Source organism: Panthera uncia, chromosome B1 (assembly GCF_023721935.1).
Source record: "Panthera uncia isolate 11264 chromosome B1, Puncia_PCG_1.0, whole genome shotgun sequence".
NCBI classification, from domain to species: Eukaryota; Metazoa; Chordata; class Mammalia; order Carnivora; family Felidae; genus Panthera; species Panthera uncia.
Window position 1 is genome coordinate 66428118 of NC_064811.1, and position 24501 is coordinate 66452618.

The 24501-nt window shown below is 34.9% G+C and overlaps 1 protein-coding gene across 29 annotated transcripts in view; it reads right to left on the reverse strand.

The window, feature by feature from the left end:
• The window catches only part of SEC31A (SEC31 homolog A, COPII coat complex component), a 71677-nt gene that overhangs the window by 8996 nt on the left and 38180 nt on the right, over nucleotides 1-24501 (reverse strand). For 6 of the 29 annotated variants that reach the window (XM_049630738.1, XM_049630737.1, XM_049630747.1 and 3 more), the window contains 12 exons: nucleotides 23320-23395; nucleotides 22518-22696; nucleotides 21491-21617; nucleotides 20386-20531; nucleotides 18935-19108; nucleotides 16419-16592; nucleotides 13600-13692; nucleotides 12800-12926; nucleotides 10888-11229; nucleotides 4099-4137; nucleotides 2409-2467; nucleotides 892-1155 (listed from right to left, as the gene is read on the reverse strand). In XM_049630738.1, coding sequence (XP_049486695.1) covers nucleotides 892-1155; nucleotides 2409-2467; nucleotides 4099-4137; nucleotides 10888-11229; nucleotides 12800-12926; nucleotides 13600-13692; nucleotides 16419-16592; nucleotides 18935-19108; nucleotides 20386-20531; nucleotides 21491-21617; nucleotides 22518-22696; nucleotides 23320-23395 — 1800 coding nt within the window. The remainder of the gene's footprint in view (nucleotides 1-891; nucleotides 1156-2408; nucleotides 2468-4098; nucleotides 4138-10887; nucleotides 11230-12799; nucleotides 12927-13599; nucleotides 13693-16418; nucleotides 16593-18934; nucleotides 19109-20385; nucleotides 20532-21490; nucleotides 21618-22517; nucleotides 22697-23319; nucleotides 23396-24501) is intronic. The other 23 variants (XM_049630757.1, XM_049630750.1, XM_049630753.1 and 20 more) reach the window with 8 other exon arrangements.

A 24501-nucleotide genomic window follows, 5' to 3' on the forward strand; every position in this document is an offset into this window, starting at 1 on the left:
AAAGAAAAGAAAAGAAAAGAAAAGAAAAGAAAAGAAAAGAAAAGAAATTAACAATGCATCTTTGTAATTTATATTCCTATGGAAAGAAACAACTCCTCCCACCTCCATCAAAACACTGGTTTTCAGAACGCCACTTTTAATATTTAGAAATTCCTTAGGCAGAACTATCTCTTAATAGTAAAGCACACTCTTGTGATAGAGATACAACCTTTATAAATTTGACTTCAATGAACCAAAGACAAAAACAGAACTAATTTTATACTTTGTGCAGGGATTTGTTTCACCTTCACATGCTGAACTTTGACCCAAACTCTTTACTTTTCACAAACTGATCAAAATGTTCATCTTTGTATGGTTATGTCAGTTGTATCTGATTTTTCATCGTCTAGAACCGTGTCAACTAGCTGTTTATATTGTGAATAGCAACTACAAATTTATATCTCCAGCTGAAGATAAAGCTGTATATTACTAGCTCTTATACATACACAAGAAATGATATAACTCATTACATTTTTATTTTAGATTTTGAAAGGAAAACCCTTTGGAAATAGCTTCTGCTTAGCAAGCTTGGCTGAAAATACAGATTCAACTAATCTTAAATTGTGGGTACTGATTAGGTCAAATGAAATACAATTGTCAAGTTAGTGTAAACATACACGAGCAATTATAAAAGCCTCTTCTAGAAACTTTATGGCCATGTAATTGAAAAATAATATCCATCCATGATCAATCTTAAAAAAAGGGGTTACTATTTTTTATTTAGGTTGTCTTAATTGAAACCAAAGTTAGATGCTCATTAATAAAGGTGTAAACAGAAAAGTTAACACATTAAAAAGAAAAAATGAACTGAAATAGAGCCATCTCCTCATTCCATTAACACAGATTTGTTACCTGGATGGTATTTCCAATAGGAGCCCCTGGGGCACCTTCAATATTGGGCTTTGAGAAAGATGGTGGCATGCCTGGTTGACCAAGAGGTTGCTGTATGCCATGGAAGGTCTGGCCACCTGGAAGATGTGGCTGTGGAAATGAAGCTTGGCTTGACAGAGGTAAAGGAGCTGAAGGTTGTTGCTGCAGCATCTGTGACTGGGGGTCACCCAAAGGGTTCATGATTGGTGATGTGATGGGAACAGGAGGCATAAAGTTTTCTGGTATCTTTTAAAAGACAGAAAGAAAAGACACTAAGCATAAGAAAAAAAGGTACAATTTCCTCACCTTTAAATAAGGTTTAAAAAAATTTTTTAATAGTACAATACTTTTTTAAATGAAATTTTATGCAGAATTCTACAGTAAAACGTAAAAGTAGAGCTAATCTGGCTCAGAGGGGTGGGGAACTCAAAACTGGACCTCTCAGTTTCCCCTTTGCCTTCCACACTTACCCTCGTATGGGGAGCCAACACCTGGTGTTTTTGAAAGAGGATCTCAAAGTCTAGAGAATTATATCTAGCAATAGTGGAATCAGATAATGTGTGTTTATATTTAATGTGACCAAGATGTAATACCCTTTTCCTAGATCACTAAATAGACATTAACTATCAATTCAATCATATTTAAAGTAGTAGATTAAATTCAATCTCTGATTATTATTAACCTAAATTTGGGTTTTTTTTTGTTTTTTTTTTTTTGCTCATTTAGTGTCTCCCAATTTTATTGTTATGACCTCTCCCTACTATATTTGAGAAAAGGACATCACGGTGAGTAAAAAAAAAAAAAAAAGTAGAAATGTTTGGGGAGAAAGAAGAATCTTAACTTCTGCTTTAATGGCTGTCAACAGTTACTGACATTTAAACAACGCTCAGCTACAAGGTGATTTCTTCATTCATACTATATGTGATAAAAAAAATAGTCCAAAATATAATTACCAAATTCCTGACTATTGTTGGAACCCCTAAAAGACATAAAAATCACTGGAAAATTTTGTTTCCTATTCTTTGAAAGAAATCTGTTAGAAATTTACATCTTATCTTCTTCTTTTTAATGTTTACTTATATATTTTTGAAAGAGAAAGACAGAGAGAGAGAGAGAGAGCACGAACAGGGGAGGGGCAGAGAGAGAGGGAGACACAGAATCTGAAGCAGGCACTCCGAGCTGTCAGCGCAGAGCCTGACATGGGGCTTGAATTCACGAACTGCAAGATCATGACCTGAGCCGAGGTCAGACGTTTAAATGACTGAACCACCCAGGCGCCCCTACATCTTCTCTTCTAAAGGAAGTTAAATTCACACCACTGTACTGTTTTTAAGTTTCTTTCCTTCCCTTCATGGAGAAGATGCAAGCTGAAATGCACTTTAAACCTATCAGTCAGTAAGCTTTGCCTTCAAAAGGATCAGTGAAAGGTGGTATGTTCCAGGTGGCTACATGATTAAAGAACCTCTGTAGGCAACTGGATGGACATCTTTTTCTGGTACCTTCTTCTTCTTGGGTACTCTGTTCAAAGCTGGAGGATCATTCCAACCATTCTGAGGACCTATAACAGATAATAAAGAGCATTTTCCTTTAGAATTCTGAAAAGAGGACAACTAAATTGTATCCATCACATAGTACCTTCAAATTCTGCCTTAACTAACCTGAGGATAACCATCACAAAGGTTTTACCAGCTCAGGTGTGGGGATCACTCTGTAGCCCTGGATTCACAAACTCATTCCCTCAAATATTCACAAGGTCTTGGCTTAGGGAGGCAAGATAACTTGACATTATTTCCATTGAAAGTGAAAGAGCTGTACTAAATTTAGGGATGGTGAAGTGTTTATGTCTATATTGGTGTATAACTTTCAAATCAGTTAAGAATTCTCTTGTAATAAAGAAAAAATAAATCACCTGAATCTGCTAAAAAAACAAAAACGTTGATGTATTCAGCATACTAAAAAAATAAAAGTAACAATCTCCTACTTCCCAAGAGAGTAATTTAATATAAGCAATTGAACATAAGCAAATTATCCACATGGTAGAAACAGTGTCAAAAACAAAAACAAAAACAAAAACAAAAAAACCGGGTCCCAATTACACAACACCAGCAATTTCATCATCCTTCCCTTAAGAGTTACTTATGAAGTATAAAAAAGCATTCAGGTATCTGTGATAAGATTTTTTTTTAATGCCACAAAAAAAAATTCCAGATTGGCAGCAAATATAAAATTAAACTACTGTCAACGTTAGTAAATTTCCTCTACACGCACCCCCTGCCCCCAAATCTTCATCTCAAAGTGAAAAACAGACATCAGTAGCAGAATTCATTAAGTATCTTAATGCCAGTATGTTTAAAGAAAACATGCCAGAAATAAAGATAATTTCAAAATCAAAATATAATCATTTTACATTTCATTGAATTTTGTGTATGTTGTATATTTAAAGACCAAAAATTACTCCTCTTTTAACAAATTAAACATTCTTTCAGTATTTTACCTTTTACTTATTCTACTGATATCCATGATATGAAATCACAACAAAATTGCTTAGACGAAAGAACCTGTGATCCATACATAATGTCATAGAAACTTTTTAAAAAATAAGATCTTCTAACCAGCATGTACTCATTTCCCTTGATTTTTTAAAAAGTTTATTTATTTTTAAAATTTATTTTACCCAATGTGTGGCTCAAACTCACGACCCCTGAGCCAGCCAGCCAGGCATCCCTCATTTGCCTTGATTCTAAAAATGGAATTAATTTTCTACAAGTTTACCAGGAGACAGAATGCCAAAAGAGCCTCAAAACATTGAAGAGCAAATCACAAAACATTAAACTACATGCTGCTATCTGCTTAACAAATTCTTAAAGTTCTGGGCTTGCACAGAGAATCATTCAAATCTCTCTCATCACCTTCTAATCTTACTCATAGCTAAGACAATCTTGATATGGTCACGGTCTTTATGATTATATAAAATAGACGACTTTAATGATTTAAAGCTACTGGTGTCACCATGTTAATTCAATCAACTCTAAGATTTGATTTGATTAAGAACCCAAATTAAAAAATGATACTGATCAGATTCCGAATATCATCAACTTTGAGGTTCACATGCATTATTGTGAATGTCCATTCATTAACTATATTTAATGATTGAAAATTTTCCAGAGGTATATTTTATAACTAATTCACCTTCCAACATAGGTGCCTGGTCTTGCATAGACTGATTTTCTGCAGACAAAATGTAAAAGTCACTTAAACAGTATTATCATGAAAAACATTCTAAACTCATTTTGTAATTGCTTCTTCTCCCTCCATCAAGCCAAAAAAGAAAAAACTAATTTTATAAAGGAAAGAAACTTTTTAGTCAAGTCATGGGAAATGTCTTTTATCTAATTAAGAAAGTAATCAGCTTTTGGGTAAATTGAATTCATCTAGGTTGTGCCAGATCCAATTAACTCTTAAACATTACTTTTTTTCTCTTCCTGTGCTACATGTCTCTTTTAAGAAAAAAATTTTCCTGCCTACTTGAAATATTTCCCTGTTTGCATGGAATTTTTTTCTACTACTTGATCAGTAATATCACTGTGTGTGGGGGGAGAGCGTTTGGTACTATTTAAGGCTGTGAATCAAAATCAGCTGAGAGATCGATCTTGTTAAACTGCAGATTCTAATTCACACTAAGTACAGGGAAAGGCCTGAGATTCTATTGTTCCAGCTAGCTCCCAGGTAATGCCAATGCTGCTGGCCAAAGCACTCTTTTAGTGGGGACTTAAAGAAAAATGGGAGGCTTTAGCAAGGTGGTGCCACTTTACTGCTAGATTTAGGAGGCAACAGGGGGCTGCACCCTGATGAAACTGTAATTTCATGTAATTCATGTCACACCATGAATATAAACATAAATGAGAACTGGCCCAATAAATATGTAACCATCCCATATGGTCTTTTCTGTAAGAATATATGGATTTGTAGACTGTTTAGCACAGGTCTTTCAGAAACAACTACATCTCTTAAGAGAACTGAAGTTTCTGGCAGTGGACATGAAAAGAAAAGGGTGAAAACTAACACAGCAATGCCAAAATTATCAGGTATTATTATCAGATATTCAGGGTCAGGCCAGGCCCAGCCTCAAATCAAAAGTATGCAGTGGAGGTATATTATATGCATATGTAACTTACGAAAACTGAACTATCTTCCTTTGGGGATAGAAGAACCAAGAGAATATAGCAATTAATGAGTTCAATTCGGTTTGAGTTCTACTCAAGAGGCACGTGCCTCAGAGAAATTGTGAGGTGGAGAGGTGACCCCATAGCTTGCAGTTTTCCCTCTAATCTCTCATAGCAGTGACTTAAGCCCTGGGTATTAAAGCCTGGGAGGGTATCCGGAGATTTCAAAAACTGTAAGCACAAAAAGTTTGTGGAGCAACTTCATACAACCCTTTTGTAAAATGACTCCAAATTTATGATGAAATCAAATCAAATTCAAAATTAGGAATGACAATCCAAATTAGAAACAAAAAGACTTGCAGCAGGAGTATACAGCCAGTGGGGTAGCTCACATAACTTGAGGGTGGAGAATGTCTTGTTGAATAGAAAGTAACAATTGTACAATAATCAAAGTTCTCCCCCAAATATATGCCTGACTCCTCCCAATGTCAAACCATGCAATATATTTAGCCATTTTTATTTCAGCCCAGATAATCCTTGTTCAAATCTCTTATCAATTTAATGCAGTTTTGTCTCAGCTATAATTCACTTTTATGTCTTTAAATTGTTTAAATATGACTTTTTTTTATTTAAAAAAAAATTTTTTTTTAACGTTTATTTATTTTTGAGACAGAGAGAGAGAGCATGAATGGGGGAGGGTCAGAGACAGAGAGGGAGACACAGAATCTGAAACAGGCTCCAGGCTCTGAGCTGTCAGCACAGAGCCCAACGCGGGGCTTGAACTCACGAACCGCGAGATCATGAACTGAGCCGAAGTCGGATGCTTAACCGACTGAGCCACCCAGGCGCCCCTAAATATGACTTTTTAAAAACACAGCTAAACTGACCTCTGTAAATACGCTTTAATAGCAACCTTAGGTAAAGCAAACTACATGAACAAAATAAATGTCTCTAGGAAACAGTATTACGGAGGTTCATTATAGATATGCAAAATTATACTCTTGGTCAACATTTTTAAAAAATCAACATAGAACAGTCATTGAAAATAAATCAATACAGCATAATCTAATCTTAGACATAATTCTCCCATAAAACTATAAAGAGAATCTTTTTTTTACTTTTTCAAAAAACTATAAAATGAAGATAGATCTCTCTTTTTAAAACATGACATGACTTTAAAGGCATGAAAAATATGGTTCATGGTGTAATATTAAGAAAAAATGTAAGATGTAAAATTGTGTGTGTATATATGTGTATTATGATCTCAATTCTTTAAAAATAGGAGCACCTGGGTGGCTGAGTCGGTTAAGCATCTGACTTTAGCTCAGGTTATGATCTCACAGTTCATGAGTTCGAGCCCCACATCAGGCTCTGTGCTGACATCCCAGAGCCTGGAACTTGCTTCAGATACTGTGTCTCTCCCTCTCTCTGCCCCTTTCCTGTTCACACTCTCTCAACAATAAATAAATGTTAAAAAAAAAAAAAAAAATACATGCACACAATGAGATACTACCCATTAGAATGGCTAGAATTAAGAAAAAAAACAAACAAACAAACAGAAAACAAGTGTTGGTGTAGATGTGGAAAACAGTATAATGCTTCCTCAAAAATTTAAATACTGAATATTGAATTTGATCCAGCAATTCCATTTCTGGGTATGTATGCTAAAGAACTGGAAGCAAAGACTTGAACAGATATGTGTATACCTGTGTTCAAGTAGCATTATTCACAGTAGTTCAAATGTCCACATGCAGATAAATGGATAAACAAAATGTGCAATATAATACAGTGAAATATTATTCAGCCTTAAGTAGTAAAGAAATTCTGATACATGAATATTGGAGAGCGTGAAATAAGCCAGTCAAAACAGGACAAATATTGTATGATTCCACTTATATGAGGTACCTAGAGTAGTCAAATACAGAGAGAGAGTAGAACAGTGGTTACCTGGGGCTGGGGGAAACAAGGAGTTATTTAATGAGTACATAGTTTCAGTGTGGGATGATGAAAATTTCTGGAGACAGATAAGTGGCAATGGTTCTTCAGCAATGTAAATGTACTTAATGTCACTGAACTATACACATAAAAATGGTTAAAATGGTAAATTTTATGTTAGTATATTTACCACATTAAAAATATTTTTAATAGATGCATATAGACATACATAGATATATGTATATATGTGTACAAAAAGAATAAATAAATCTATATTATCACTGGTGGTATTTGGGCAGTAGAATTATAGATAATTTAAATTTTATTCTTTATAATATTTTGAGTCTTTAAAAATCCTACAGTGAAAAATTAATAAAAATCAAGGGAAAATTAATTTAAAAATTGAATATGGCATGTTACTGGAGATCCTTATCCACTTTAGTGTAGGGTTTAGTTCTCCAGTATCTTTGGGGAAGGAAGAAGGAACCACATGGTCCCACATATACAGGAGTGCAGCTGAGTAGCATCTTTACTTGAATCCCACTTCTCACTTGGAACGTTCTTAGGTATTCCAGCAGAAGCAAAATGTGCTATGCACTGGCTAAGATACTTTTCAGTGGATTCTTTATTAGTGCAGTGATATGAAGAATTCTGGCTAACAGACAATTTGAGAAAGAACAGAGCATCCTTCTCAACCCCCCCATTTCCCCTATAAGCCTAGCATGTCACATTAAAAACAAGAGGGTCATGAAATTAAAAATTAAAGTTTAGAAAGATATGAATCCTTGAGGTCATTTTCCAATGACACAAGACAAAACAAGTACTTATAATTTGAGTAAGGAATATTTACGAAAATTAAAAAAAATTTTTCAGAACACTGTTCTATGAAAATATGTAACATTATGCCCCTTCAAGACTTCTATGTGACAAAGCATGAGACTATATACCTAAATTAAATTTTCCATGGTTTAATAAAATCAATAATGTTTACTCAAAGACAGTTTCATGACAGCCTGAAGGTCATTTTATCAGAAAATAATTTTTTGAGTAAAATTCTAAGGCCTTCATATTTGAAAGTGCTCTCCTTTAGTAACAAGCACAGATTAAATCAGGACGGGGAAAAAGTCATAGACAGTATCCTAATTATTCTAGAGAGTAAAACCATGCCTTTCAGCAGTTCAAACTCCTTCGTGAACTTTTCTGCCTACTGTATGAACTATCAATTTCTTGCCCTGGCATAAAGCTTTCCAAAATTTGGGCCAAATATAAATGTTCTGTTCCAACTTACAGCAAAGCTATGTGATGTTCACTAGAAATGTACTGTTCACTTCTGTCTCCCTACCTGTGCTTGGAATAATTCGGATTATAGACCAAACAAGTACCCATTAAGAATTTACTCAATGAATGTTCTGGTATTTGCAACATTAGTTTCTCTGAGCCTCAGGCATAATTTGGAGGCTCACGAACAGTTACAGGTCTTGCAAACCCTAGTGTCTGTCAAAATTATCCACTGGACAAATGGAATTCCCAAGTCCGATAGAGAACCATATGATATGAGACACATAAAAAAGAAGAGAAAATTTTCATTCACAATTATTTGTACACTGTAAACAACATTTTTAGGAAATCAAAAAATAAAATATGGTAAAATACAGGGGACTATTAACAGGCAAGAGGTAACAAAGCAGCTGGCTTAGAACATGCTGAATACTGAAAAATGTTTGCTTCTTCTTCCTATTAGTCACTCTGTTTCTCAGCCAGGTTAGAACATTCTGTTACTTTGTATATAAGCAAAGACTTTATCTCAAGGCCAAATACACTTTTGCTTAAGAATACCCATGCAAATATTTAACTTAGATGATGAAGTAACAAAATACCTAAAACAGTGTTGTTATAGGATTTTTGTAATTCTAACATTGATAACTACTTCTATGACTTATATCACGACTAGACCATCTGGTAAAGAAGAATGAACTTATTAGGCTTTATAGACTGAGAGACCTGGGTTTGTATCTCAACTTGGAGACTATCATCATGCAACCATGAGTTTAACTCCTAGGAAACCAAGTTTCCTCATGTCAATTAAAAAAAACTTATTTCTCTTTCTCATGGCTCTGATAATTAAATAAGAAAATATATGGCAAATGATGGTACATGTCCAGTGTATGTTCAGTAAATGATGACTCACCTCTCTATTTCCCTGCACCACTTTAAAGTGGGAATTTTCTGGAACTCATCTTTCAATCAAGAACTCTATTACCCAACTATTCAGAATAGATACTATCTTCACTATTGAGGTTTCAGAAGGTAATTTTTGAACTCTACAACTGAATTAGCACTCCTCTCTAAAATATCAATCTACTGAACTATTTATATTGAAAGTTATAGAAATTTTATTTGTGCAGTAAAGGGTGATAGAGATATTTGTGTGTGTGTGTGTGTGTGTGTGTGTGTGCGCGCGCGCGCGCACACGTGTGCATGCATGTATGTGTGAGATTTTTGGTACTCTGGCCTTTATATATCAGAGAAGAAAGGTGATAGGTATATAATTCTGCATTCATGAGACTTTGTTAGAATAGAATATTTCTTCAATAGATCCTATTTTATAATTGTTTTCAGTAATTACAGCTACTGCTTAAAATATATATACACACACACACACACATACATACTGGACGCCCCAGGAGCAACTAAAGTATTAGGAGCAAAGCAAGATTCATTCATCTCTTTGTTCCTTTAGTTCAAAAACATCAGTTATAATCTAAAAGGGAAACTATTTTCAAATACTAAAAGGCACAGAGCTCTAATTTTGAGTCAGGTTTTGTGTAATCACAGCCAACTTTACAGTCACTATCCCCAAATGCTTTAATGTATTAATGCATTCAATCTTCTTCATGAGCTTATGAGCAGGTATTAATATTCATTCTGAGGAAATGGAGGCTTGAAGAAGTTTAAGTAACTTACCCAAAGCTGGGGTACAAACCCAGGAGATTGAATTCCAAAGCCTGCATTCTTAACCAGTATGGTTAGTGGTTCCTAACCCTGATTCATCGATCCCTTTTTATAACACATGCCTTTGAGGCCCCTTTTGCTAGGGGCCAAAATGAAAACCAGATAATAAAACCTCCCCATAAAAAATTAATGTAATGCTCTAATTATAAAATGAGATAAGAATTTAGAAAACGTGTATCTCATTATAATAATAATAATTTAAGATTATGGTTTTCATTAGAAAACTTCAGGCATGACTACACTGTTAGACTATCTATCGAATCCTTGAAATTCCTAAACGGTTTGAGGGTGGTGCTGCCCTAATGAAGAATCGCTGCACTACTGTCCACAGACTTTCTACTTTTCTGCTCTCTCATTAGAGATCCTCTGTCAGAGTTGTGTTCTCTCACTTTTTTCCTTTAGATAAGCATATCCAGATCCCTCATCTTTATAAATAAACGTAACTATAAAATTATATACAATCACCATGTTTAATCTCCATGAATGGGCTTAAGGCACAAATAATTTAAAAAATGCTAAACTTCTCAATAAGAACAGAGCAAAGTTTGGCTCTAAAGAAATTAGTGTCAATTAAACCTAGTTCCAAACACCACTTATCTTGCCAATTAATTTCTTACCACTTATTTTAAGCTTAGTGGCAGATTATATACTCTTACCCTTTTGAAGCTCTAAAGTTTTCCTCATTTAGCAACTAAAGTTCATTATGGGACGATCACACTTTTAGAAATAGTTTCAGAATTTGTTATAAAAACTCAACACCTCAGATTACTCAGTTTACAAAGAGTCAGACATAATTCCCCTCCATCCACCCACGTGTTCATGAAAAAATAAAGGAGGGAGCCAAACCAAATCCCTTTCAAGCGCAGACCTGTTCTTTGCGACGCAGGCAGCTCACTGGCAGCAGGCAGTGTACCTGTTGTTCCAGGAGGCAGTGCATAAGCTGAAGATGACGGTGGAGCTCCTGGTCCGCCATGCTGGAAGGATGCTCCAGAGGAAGGGGGAGGAGGGAAAGAAGCAGCAGAGCTGGAGGTAGGTGGAGAGGCCTGGGGCTGTGTTGCGTACAGCTGAGACGGCCCAGAATAGGAAGAAGCAGAAGACATGTAAGGGGTGTTAGGGTAAGCGTTTGAAGCAGAAGGAGCAACGGGCTGCTGAGGTCGATACATTGTTGACCCCCCTGTTCCGAAGGAATACTGCTGGGCTGGTTGATAAGCTACACCAAGGAGAAGAAACAGAAATTTTAATTAGTTATAAGTTTATTGACAGCAACAAAAAACCAGTTGTCTCATTCTATGGAAATTATTTTTGTCATTATTATTAGAACAATAAGCTACCACCAAGTATTAACCCTTATATGTTATGCTTTTGATGACTTGGATACCCTTAAATATACTAAAATATACCCATTGGATCAATATGTGAAATATGCCATCTCCAGACTGCTTCTGGCTATGAAAATCTTTCAATCATCAAACCCAAACACTGAAAGACCGACCCTTTTCTCAGACTTCCTGTGCCTGAGAAAAGACTGCAGTGACACCGACTAGCCACCAGATGGAACCATGCAGGAATTACACGTCCCAAGCACTCCCCGTTACAGTAAATTACAGGGACTTTGCTGGCGGCTCAACATCTCCTCCACCGGAAGAATTGTAGGGTGAGCACTATTGTTATGAATCAAATACGTTCTCCAACATCTAGTAAACTAATCAGCTACTCACATTGTGATTTTGAGCTTAGTTCCAGATTAACAGCCAACTCTCTAAGATCCCTGACAAAACAATCACTACATAGTATTTCATATACTATACACAGTTGGTTAGTAAGCATTCAGGCAGCCAACTAATGTTTTGATGCAAAGACCTGAGCCCAGATTAGAGAATATTACCACATTTTTCATGACCAGGGGTAGGTATGGACCTCTACAGAGTGAATCTACTAGAACTGTACTTGTTCTACTCTGAAGACAGCATTTTCATGAGTGAAAAATTGTGTCAAATCTGTATTCATGTTAAGTAAGAATATCCACTTTAGCATAGAACATGCTTATTAAGATTAGTTCTTACTAGGCAGTGGCCTCTTGCTTTTGTAATAGTTGTTTAATCATATAATTTTCTGCTTGGAGATTTTTTTTTCTCTTCATGTAAATTTTAAAATAGTGGTGATATTTTACTTTATAAGTGCAAATATTTTCTAAAAAACAAAAGCCAATGGTGGGTACATGTTATTACCATACATTTGTCGAAATTCATAGAATGTTCAACACCAAGAGAGAACACTAAAGTAAACTATGGACTTTGGGCGATAATGACGTGTCAATGCAGATTCACTACTATAACAAATGTTCTACTGGGGTGCAGGCTGTTGATAGTCAAGCAGGTTGTACATGGGGGCAGGGGAGATATTGGATATTGAAATGTCCCTTGGAACCATTTTTCCAAAAATGGTTTGTGTCACCTTGCTGAAAGGAAAGAATATATAACAAAATCATTTCAAAAATTCTGTTTTTTAATACCAAAATCATGGGACAATTCACTGTTCTTAGTAATTGCTCAGGAACAGGAGCCAACTGTTCTGAATGGACTGACATAGGAGGCTGTTTCCAAGCATGCTAATCAGGGATGTCACCTAGGGAAACTGTGTTTCTCCCTCTCGAATCCTACACAGTTCTTTCTTTACTTGTTAAAACTGATTTGATCATGGGTTTAGAGCTTTAAAGCAAAATGTTACTACATTAGGTAAGACATGCTGTTGTGCAAGGACTTCAGGGTCACACTACTTACGCTGTGGCTGTGGATAAGGTGGTACCTGGGTGTGCATGTGACCTGGAGATGTGGGAAGCTGAGCTGTGGTCGCATTTGGATTAACATTTCCGTGCATTATGAAACCTGGAGGTGGAGGATTTTCTCCCTAGGAAATGAGAATATGATAAAAAGGAGGATTACATTTGGAACCAAAAATCTTACCAGATGGATTTATAATCTCTGAAACGGAACTGTTTATTTTTTTTTTAACTTTACTGTGTAAGAAACACTGCATTTGCACATTCTGTCTTCTTTAGAACACATTTTCTGAGCAACACATTCTAAGTGATTTAAAGATCAGACAGGTCTGAAGTATTAATTGCAATAAATGGCAACAGATGCTAATAACTTCACAAAACAGCGTCAATGATATTTATAATAAGTCACCAGGATTTTCCATCTCTACTAAATTCCATCCACACTTTGGAAATATAAGTATAAATGCCACAAGGGAACTTTCGTTTCTCTTCAATTTCTGCAATGCTCAAAAACAAAGAAGAAAGAAAAAAGAAAATCTTCAGTGAAATCAGATTTAAACCATCGTTAGAACTTCAGTTGATATTTTTCTAGCTGAGGTCAATTTAGAACTGCAAAAGGAGGGGGAGAAGAAAATAAACTAATTGTCCAGAAACTTCTTGCATCCTAAAGCATTAAAATGCAATAAGCAGGCAGACAAATGGGGGAAGGGGAAATTAAGAAAAGCGGGGTAGAGAATATTTAACTATATATATATTTAAGTGAGCAGAATTCTGCTCAAAGATGAATAATGAAGGATATACCTGTGTGTCAGAGGGAGAGGCTGCAGGTGGATGGCTGGGAAGGGCGGTAGGAGTTTTGTTACTCCAGGTAGTGACAGTAGGGGCAATTCTAACCTGAATTGAACAAAGAAATACCAATCACAGAAAATAAAAAATAAAAATGTTAAAAGAAGAAAAAAAAAAAAAACACCCAGAAGGCATTAACAGCCAGATGCATAGCAAAAAATAAGAGTAGCAAGATAGCATATGTTAGTCAGGCAATTGCTTTCAAGGTAGCTGGGATTCCAAAAGAAAAACACATTCACAACAAAACAGGGAGAGGGAGGCAGTAGAAAAATCAACATGAAAACCTAAATCAAAGCATAAAAAAAAGTAGCATTCAAGTGTCAAGAATAAGGGGAAAAGCTAGTTCCTGTAAGTAGGTAAGGAAAGAAGATATTGGAGGAAAAAAGGTAATTGAGTAGAAAAGTGATTTTGAAGCATTAATAGTATTCATGCTACTATTAGATCTGTAAGCATATTGCTACACGTTCCCTTTTCTGGATTTTATTAGAGCTGCAAAAATCGTATTAGTCCCATATCAAGCTTAGAAACATATAATCAAAGGATATTAGAGATCAATCAGTCTAATCCCCACCCATGACCACTGAGAAAACCAACACCTAGAGAAATGAAGGGGCTTCCTAAGGTCAATACAACTAGCTGGTGACAGACCTAGGACTGAATCCAGGCCTCCTGATTTCCAGGCCAGTGTTTGCTATACTACACCATGTTGCTTACCCTGGAGTCCTAAGATTTTCAAAACAAATTTTTTAAGACACCAAAATCTTTCTGGTCAAGTAAATCTTCATAGAAATTCCAAGTGGAAGTGGAACTCCTACTAATCTGGCCTCCCTCTCACCCTTTTACCCCTTCCTGTAAACATTCCTTTAAAACCGCAAGCTCCTGTCCTCATTTGGTACATGATAAGCTTTAATCAAGAAAATCAGTGCTTGGGGTGTCTGGGTGGCTCAGTGAGTTAAGCGTCTAACTCTTGATTTTAGCTCAGGTCATGATCTCACAGTTGTAAGATCAAGCCCCATGTTGGGCTCTGCACTGGGCATGGCTTAGGATTCTCTCTCTCTCCCTCTCTCTTTTTGCCCCTTCCCTGCTCCCGTGTGCACACATACTCTCTCTCTCTCTCTCTCTCTCAAAATAAACAAAAAAACAAAAAAACAAAAAAACAAAAAAACAAAAAAAAGAAAAAAGAAAATCACTGCTTAGTTTCTGAATTTGTTTTTCTTTTGTTAAAGTATTAGACTGCTAAGTCAAAGTACAATGAAAGTCTTTCAGTGTTTTTATATCTTCCCAGAAAGACAGATAAACTCAAGGACATAGAGAGTAAATATTCTCTTTTCCCAAAGTAGAGGGTGTCTCACCTCAGTACCCTTCAAGATAGCATGATTGAACAAAAGATGCTTGGGAGTTCTAATATCAAGTTGGCCAGGCGATATTAAGAAATTCAAGCTCTGTCTTAAAACTCTGGCTTGTCACTTGATGTCTGTGCCTCTTAGTTCTTCCAGTCACTGCCTGCTTTGCCCTACCTATGTCATAGACTTTTCTCAAACTAGTAAAGTCTTCATAATAGTGGGAAACTTAATCTGCTTTGTTTACCAATGTATCAACAGACAGAATAAAGACAGGCACTCATAGAAAAGCTCTCAATAAATTATCAAATAAAGGAAAAAAATAAAAAACAGAGAATACTCTAGATAGTTACAGTTAAATCCAAATGTGATCTATTCCTGATTAAGTATTAATCAAAAGTGCAATAGACAAAAGAGCACTAATTGATCTTTTTTTTAGCTTTCCATGATTTTATATTTACTTTTGTTGCAATAGATTATAAAAAAGACCTTGTCAATTCTATCAGTAATCTGATGTATTTTAAAATGGGGAGAGGATCTGCTAACTTTGTTATCAATCAAGACCATTTATTACTTATGAAAATGTACTTTTCATTCAAGAACATGAAGGTTATCTGCGGGTCCGGAAATATAAGTTTCTGTATGAAATAGTAAAAGACAGTAAAATGCCACATTTTATGCCACTAAATGTTGTAATTTACTTACTTACTTACTTAAAAATATCTAATCATCTTTATAATCCCCATGACCTACAATTTCATACACCTTTGGTCATTCACTAATATCCAAGTTATCCAAAAAAAGTATGTTCTGAATACTGTGTTGATACAAGAGACACAGTAAACCTGTAATAATGATTCAGAATAAAATACTCAAAATAAGAGTACCTTTTCTAAAAAATATTTCATAGTATTAGCCAAATCACCCACAAATTGTTCCCACTACTTTACTTACAGCTTGTCAGATGAATCAAGTTGAAGCAGTTTCAAGAACAGATGTACATGTGTATGGGTAGTTTGAATGATGGGGAAATAAAAAATCTCCCCAGAGAGCTTAAATTAATTTATATCTAAAATATAATCTGTTTGACCAGATTAAAGTGATAATTAAAAAAAAAAAAGCAGACCAGGGGCACCTGGCTGGCTCAATGGAAAGAGCATGTGACTCTAGATCTCGGAGTGGTGAGTTTGAGCCCCACCCACATTTGGTGCAGAGATTACTTAAAAAAATAAATAAATAACTTAAAAAAAATAAAAAATAAAAATAAAAAGAACAGACCATCACTTTCAAGAATACAAAAAGAAAAACTATTAAAACATTATGTTGTCTAACTAGACAACTAGACTTATCATAGCAGATTAAGGTCTCTTACCCAACAAATTTTTGAACAGAAATATATAAATGTTCCTACTTAATCTGGACCATATCACTCACATGGGGATAATATTGTTGAGCTGGAACTCTTGACATCTGTGTGTGGCCAGCCATTGGTCCAGGCCTGCCCTTAGGCAGCTGCTGTCTCTCATAAGGAATTTTAGATGATTCCTGTCCTGGTACAGGCTGTCCTTGTGCTCTACAAAGTCTGTCACGAAGCTGCACAATATTTGGCTATAACAAGCAATGGAAGAAAATAAAGCAGAATGTTAGAACTTACTGAACTATATGACAGCATGTTGCTTTTCTTAAAGTAAGCTTGATCAGTCATATGCTCCTTGTTCATATGCTGTTTCCTATATAATAAATAGATCCTAGCACAAGAGGGTTTAACATCATGGCTTCTAATACTCAAGACTGATACCAAAGGCCCATGATATATCATTTAACTGAGGCAAGGATTTGAATTATGCCCACCACACAGTAGTATGTAAGATCAATGCCACTCATCATCTCTGCTCTTTTGTATTTTCTTATAGTTGAGTAATTTTCACAAATCACAAAAGTAGTTTAAAAAAATACAACTTCATTTCTTTATAGGGAAAAAAGGTCCCCAAAAGAATCAACTGCTGACGATGTGATGAAAGAAAATGGTGACCTAAGAAAGGAAGGAAAATTAATTAAAAAAAAAAAAGAGAGAGAGATGTTGGAAATAAAAGAGTAAGATGTCATACTCATGGTAGCTTACACAGATCTACAATTATACAGATCTACAATAAGTATGAGTTGACCGCATACATGTTCCAGATATTAACAAACAACAACAAAAAGGTAATGTTAAAATATTTCAGCAAGAACTGATTTTAGTAACTTTAAAAAGTCATACATTACTATAAATTCACTAAAGGTTTAAAGCTGTCATTTAAACTGTTAGGTATACTATTAGGGAGGAAGGTTAGATACTATAATGATATCACAAAGTCTCAGGACATGTTCCCCAGAAAATACTAAGGGTCTACTGAAATATATAGAAGACAGCAACTTCAAAATTGTTTATTTTTACATAGAGAATGTTCTTTAAAAGTCCAAAGGAAACATGAAGAATAATATATAGAAAATGTATGTGGTTAGGGGTGCCTGGTCAGCTCAGTCGGTCAATCATCTGACTTTGGCTCAGGTCATGATCTCACAGTTTGTGAGTTCAAGCCTTGCGTTGGGCTCTACACTGACAGTGCCGAGCCTGCTTGGGATTTTCTCTCTCACTCTCTTTCTGCCCCTCTCCTGCTTGTGTGCATGCACATACTCTCTCGCAAAATAAATAAGCTTTAAAAAAAAGAAAAAAAAAAGAAAAAATGTATGTGGTTATAAATGGTATTGAAGATAAAGAGTTTAATACTGAGGCTACAAGATCTAAAGGTCTTAGATTAAGTTAGTCTTAAAGGGTCTTATAACTCACTATTAAAGGGGTGTTTAAAAAGTCATAAAATAATTATGCCAAGGTCATCATAAAGTCTATTTCTATTCTACCTAATATTCTCACAGATAAAATCGAAAGATACAACATGTAAATGTGTTTCAAAACCAACTAGAGTCAAACCTCCATAATGCTGGAACATAGACTTAAGTGTTTTTACTCAATGAAACTACTCAATGAAATTTACTGATAATTCCCTACAAGAGACAAAATACTGAAAACAATTAAAAAAATCCATCAAAAACAAAATAAAGTTTATAATAAAAAGCATAGAAACAAGAAAATATCTTCAAGGCTCAAAATTAAGCTCTGTCACACACACAATATAGATACAAACATCCTACTTGTGGATAACTGTTCTCAAACCTCTCCCTGATTTCTACCCATGCTTCATTATTAAATTTAGGTTGCCCTCTTCTGTGATTCCACTGCACTACTACCTCTATCATAGTTATGTATCACTTTTGGAAAACTCCCTTAGGAAAAGAATCTTGGCAATCGTGTCCATCATTATATTGTCAGTCACTTACTTAATTCCATTGCATTGAAAAAGCCCAATTTAATGCGTACCAAATAATAAATCAGAAATGTCATTCTCCCTGCCTTGAGTATTTTAAAAATGTACTTGTCTGCAGACAGTATCAGACTGAAATGGTATACAGAATGAACTTCTTCACTAATATCTATGTCTATGTCTAGCATTTGTGGGAATTTTAAAACTACAACCCCAATTATTTAAGTATTAATATTCATAGCTTTCTAACACAGAAGATTCCTACAAAGAACCATGTACAAAGAATCAGCATTTGGCTCAAGAAATTAGAAGTTGGTCCTTTTCCATTTTTTCCCTCAAATACTATGCCCATCAGTACAAAGGGATCTATCGTACTACAAGAGCATCCTATCTCTCCAATACCGTCTGGGTACACCTAAAATGATGCTTGAATAATTGTCAGTAACATTCACTTATGGTCAGATGACAGAAATTCAATTGTTCCAAAACATTCTACTTACCAATATTCTTATGTTTAACACTAAGTGCTACCCACCGGACTCACCTTATTCACACATTAAAAGAAGAGAAATGGTCAATTCTAATTACCTGGTTGGTGTTTTCGGGAAGAAAAGCCAAGGCTGCAGCAATACTGCCTTGGGCTGCCAACAAATTAGCATACTGACTCATCTTCTCAGCCAAAAGAACTCCTACAGTATTGGTGTCCATGGCTTGGGTGAGTTGTACAGCTTTTCGCAGGATGACAACTTTCTCAATAAGATCCTAAGTGAGGAAAAGAAGGGAGAGAGAAGGGCAAGCAAACAAAATTACCAAGATGTGTATGCAAGAGAGCAGGAATGAAGAGATACTAAGATTTCTAAAACCTCCTAAAAGTTTATCTTATTATCCTCTCTCTCAAAAACTTCTGCAACAGCTGTCCACCATTCACGTAAACTGAAAAAGTAAGGAGGAAGAAAGTACCTTATCATGGTTAGGGCATAGGTTATTTCCTTCTCCTAAATATCCTTAAAGTGCCAGATACTTGTCTTGTGAGCTTAAAGTAGGCAAGCATCCAAAGTGAAAGTGATCAGCAGATAAATGTCCAAAGGCAGAAACTGGGTTCCAGCAGGTATAGAAGAAACTGACTGAAAACATCATACTACCTATACTATAAAAACACTACTACTAAGAGGTGACCTCCAATGAGCTTACTATTTCAACCCCAAATTTTTCACATTGCTCTTCAATACCAATTATTTCAACAATGGGAAGCCTCAAGTATAAAGCACAAGAATATCCTATCTATCGGCCCTTCAAAAGTACACAGATCCAGAAGTGTAAAACAAGTGTGCTTTCTCTCAAAAGCACTTAGGAAAACAGTGATTTCCTACCAGATTTTCAGTTTTAATAAAGTGATCTTTAAAGTTACAACTGTACTGAGAAAATCTCTTTCCAGAGCGAAAAAGAAATACCTGAATGAAATATTATGAGACTCTGATTAAATGCTTAGAAAAAAAAATCTAAATACTGTATACAGTTACTCCATGCCTGAAAATAGTCCCCATATTTTTTACTCCCCCTCTTGTCCAGGTTTTAGTGCTACATAGGATTCCATTTACCTCTTACTTTCATTTTCCCTTAATCATGACGATTAAGATTCTCTATTGGTACTGGGAAGGTCTCCCATTCCTTACCCCACATTGCCTCTTTCCTTGCCCAAGGCAGATAGGGTCACCAGAGGCAGGGAGAGAAGCATGGGAGAAAAGACGTACACTCTAGGACTGTTTTCATGCTCTTGCCACCTGCTTCTTCCAATAAACTACCAAATCACAACCTTGATTTCACAAGCAGTTGCAACTCCATTTTACTATCCCATCATCTCATACTTTGCCCCGCCAAATATGCTACAAATACACATAAGTTATCCAGCAAAAGAACTTCTAAAACATAGGTAACTAAGGTGAAAGCAATGAACTTCTGGAACAAGTCAATTTCTAGAATAGAAGTAGGGTGAAAGACAACACTAGAAAGTAAGCACCCCTTGTTTCAAAGATACTAACCTGAAGGGACAAAGGACTGCTTCCATCTTGAGCTTTAGTCCAACATGCAACTAGTTTCTCTACATTCCCTGCACAGATATAGCAGAGACATGCCTGAGTCTGCAGGAGGATATCACCTTCACTTTCAAGCCTGGTTCCCAAAAGATCTACCGATCAAGAGGAAAACAAAGTAAGATTATACTCAAGGCAATCTGAACATGAAGTCGTAAGTAAGCCAATAATATTTTCAGAAGTATGAATTAAACTTCACAACCAATGAGTAGCAGATAGAAACAAAATCAGTTATGTAAATGCTCAGTGAGTATTTATTTATTAAATGAATGGAAGTGCATGACAAATTGTACGTAAGGAATGACTTCTCGAGATTCTATATACCTAGTTGCAGAATGAATTTCCCTGAATTACATTAAAAAATAATAAATGGAAAGGACATTTGAACAGAAAAATCCTAATGAACATTTAACTCCATTTCAACATGTCAGATATTTGTGTAAATAGATGAAATATGGCACATTTGAAATGAACATCAATGGTAGGTAGGACTACAATAAATCACTTATGATAATAAAGTTAATATCTTACAACTTTCATATTCTCATAATACTTTCAAGGTAGCAAATGGTTGGTTGTTCTGATACTAGCACTCTGAAGCTTCTGTTCTTACAAGTAAGGAGTATCATTCCTTAGCTACCAGTCTAGTCACAGCCTTTAACAGTAATTTATAATTTCCAATCAAATGTTATAATTACTAATTTTATCCAGTTAATATTTATTAATTGAAAGCTAATTATGTGTAATTTTACATATAATAGACTAACTAAGGCTTAGAAAGTGATTTTTCCGAGGTCATACAACTAGTAAGTGGCAGAGGCAAGACTCTAGGTCCGGTCTGCTGGAAACCAAAACTGTTAAGAAATATTATTAAAAGTAATGACTAGATATGGAGAAGTAATGTTAATAATTCTAACAAAAGTATCCAAATGGGAACTTCTTTTTCTTATCTATGATTAGCTGCTTTGCAAACATTTCTAATAATATATTACTAATTTTATATAAAATATACGATGCCATATACATTGTATAAATATAAGGCTCATTTTCTTACCACAAAGGGCTGAAAACTCATCTGGTTTAGCATAAGTCAATACAGCAGCTAAAGCCTCTCTCCAATTTTTAAGGTCACAAGACTCAACAATTTCTTTCCAGTTCTTCATCACCACTGCAGTAATTAGCTTAAGAAAGGAAAATAAAGGAGAATTAAAAATCTCTGGTATATTAGAAAAATTACCTCTGGCCAATCAATCATATCTTTTAAACCTACTATTCACAGTATTTCATGCAGAATAAAGCAGCAACAAAGTGAAGAATATCCCTGAACCAACAGACATAAAAAAGATGGTTATTATTTTTCCTCAAAAAAAAACCCAAAAAACAAAAAACAAACAAGTCCCATCACACAAACATTTTTTGTAATGTAAATATGCTGAGAAGGAGGGGTGCCAGGCTGACTCAGCTGGAGGAGCATGCGACTCTTGATCTTGGCGTAGTGAGTTCAAACCCCATGTTCGGTGTAGAGATTACTTAAAAATAAATAAATAAACTTAAAAAAATATGCTGAGAAGGAAAAGTATAGGGTATTATCAAAACATTAACAGGAAGGCATGACCTGCTCTGATGGATAAGAAAAAATGTTTTGAGTACACGTGAGATATGAAGTCAGAATTAACTTCATCAAGGTTGAGAAAGAGGAAGATGGCGGCAGAGTAGGAAGACCCTAGGCTCACCTCGTCCCACAAATACAATTGGATAACTATCCAATCATCCTAAATACTCCAATTTGATGGAAGAATTAGAATTTAAAAATTAAAATATTTACCTTTAAATTTTTCTATGTTCTAACTTTTCTACAATAAAAATATGAAAAGTACTTTTCATTAAAAAATTATATACATAAAGTACAAAAAATAAAAATAACAACGCCAAACTATCAATAATAACTATTTCTGGTTCAAGGAACTATGAGTGTTTTGTTTTAGTTTTTTAACTGTTTTCTGCATATCAATTATCTATTCTAAGAATGTATTGCTTTTATACTCAGAACAGTGTTATAGTTTATTTTTAAAACAACATACCCTGGTAATTTTGCTTTGGGATTTTGCAAAGTATTTTTTCTGGGTTCGAGCCAAGAGTTCTTGTCCACCTGCTATGGCCAATATAATGGCATCAGCCATGCGGTTATCATGTAAACAAAGGTCAACAGCACTCTCAAAGTTACCCGTCAGCAAAGCCTGAGTAATTAAACCATCAATATCTGCAATAAGGAAATACACCCAAGTTAATAAAAGGTTTTGTTAAAAGAAAAAATCTTATACATATCAACTTTTACATGCACACACAAAGGAGAAAACAATGCTAATTTCTGAATATTACTAGTGGATCAATTTCTATGGAAATATATTGAGATGCATGTAAGTAAAATCAGGTAAAATAACACATTTTCAGATTGCTTAAACTGGAATAATAGAGATCATTACACAGTTTTTATTACATTGATGTCAGAACATCTATCTCCAAGAGACTGATTACATATACTAATTTTTTTTTTTAACTTTTATTTATTTTTGAGACAGAGGGAGACAGAGCATGAATGGGGGAGAGTCAGAGAGAGAGGGAGACACAGAATCTGAAACAGGCTCCAGGCTCTCCAGCACAGAGCTCAACGTGGGGCTCGAACTCACGGACCGCAAGATCATGACTTGAGCCTAAGTCAGATTCTTAACCGATGGAGCCACCCAGGTGCCCCCTGATTACATATACTAAATAACTGGGTTCTTCTTTTCAACCCTCCACCACTTGTCACAAAACATTTGTAACTTAAATTTAGGGACTATTTGTTTTCAAATAGGTAAAAATAAAAATGAAATAAGTACTTACCACCACTGATGGAGATGTTAAATGTTCTTCCTGCTGGTGGCAGAAATTCAGATTCTTGTTTTCCTTCTTTGATGCACTAAAAGATGGAAAGGGCAGCAATTTAGCCACAGTGAAACTGTGGAGAAATTTACTGGCAAAACAAAATTTATATATTTACTATATATATATATAATTCACCTACTGACTAGATGACATGAGCAGTTATTCCAGAAAAGTTCTCAGATCTAAGACTTTCCTAAGTATTAACTCCCATTATACAATCATAAATAAAATCCAAAGTCATCAGGAATAATGTTAAACAAACTATAAGTGTACATATCCATTACTGGTAGCTCAGAAATTATTGAAGAATGTTTGTTTTTACTTCAAATAAGAGGAGTTTGAAACAAGCAAAATACACGTGTTTTTAATTTTACCATATTTAGACTGTTAAAACAACTCTGCTTCTACACATCTAAAATTTTCTATGTCTAAAAACTTCTGTCCATTAGGTTTACTTATAAGGTATTTTTGTTTTAATTGAATCAGTTATGAAAGAAAAATCACTTGGTGCCCTTATACAAATGCTATATAAAAGACTGTATGAATATACTCAAATTCAATTATAGACTTTGTATTCTCTTAAATTAGTCATACCTGCCATAGCAGGTTGGTCTGGTAAAAAGATACACACAGTTCTGTTATAAATTTCTGAAACTACTTATCAGTATATTTTCTTTCTTTAGAAGAAAAGAAACATAATGAAGGCATATTGCTGGCAAATAGTTTAAATGCTTTCTCTTCTATGCATAAAAAGTCACAAGAAGACAAAAATAAAATATATTAAAGAAATCATAGAGAAAAATTTAAAGAAAAAGATAGCTGTCTTGCAGGAGATAAAATAGCTATCTTCTGTGTGTGTTACCTATACATCTGAATGTAAACACCTAGTATTCAAAGTCAGGGGCATTTTTGGATTGGGGAATTTTAGTGCAGAGCACAGCACAGCATCATCAATGCTTAATTAGTTAATACTATTACAGAAAAATAGCTAAAACCTTAACTCTTTCCCTAATTACAGGGAAGCATTTTAGAACTTTAAAACAAAAACATTCTAGAGCTTAAATTATTCCTATTAAGAAATAAATCAGATACTGATCTGATTATATTCACTAACTTACAAAAAAACCCTTTTTTTAACTC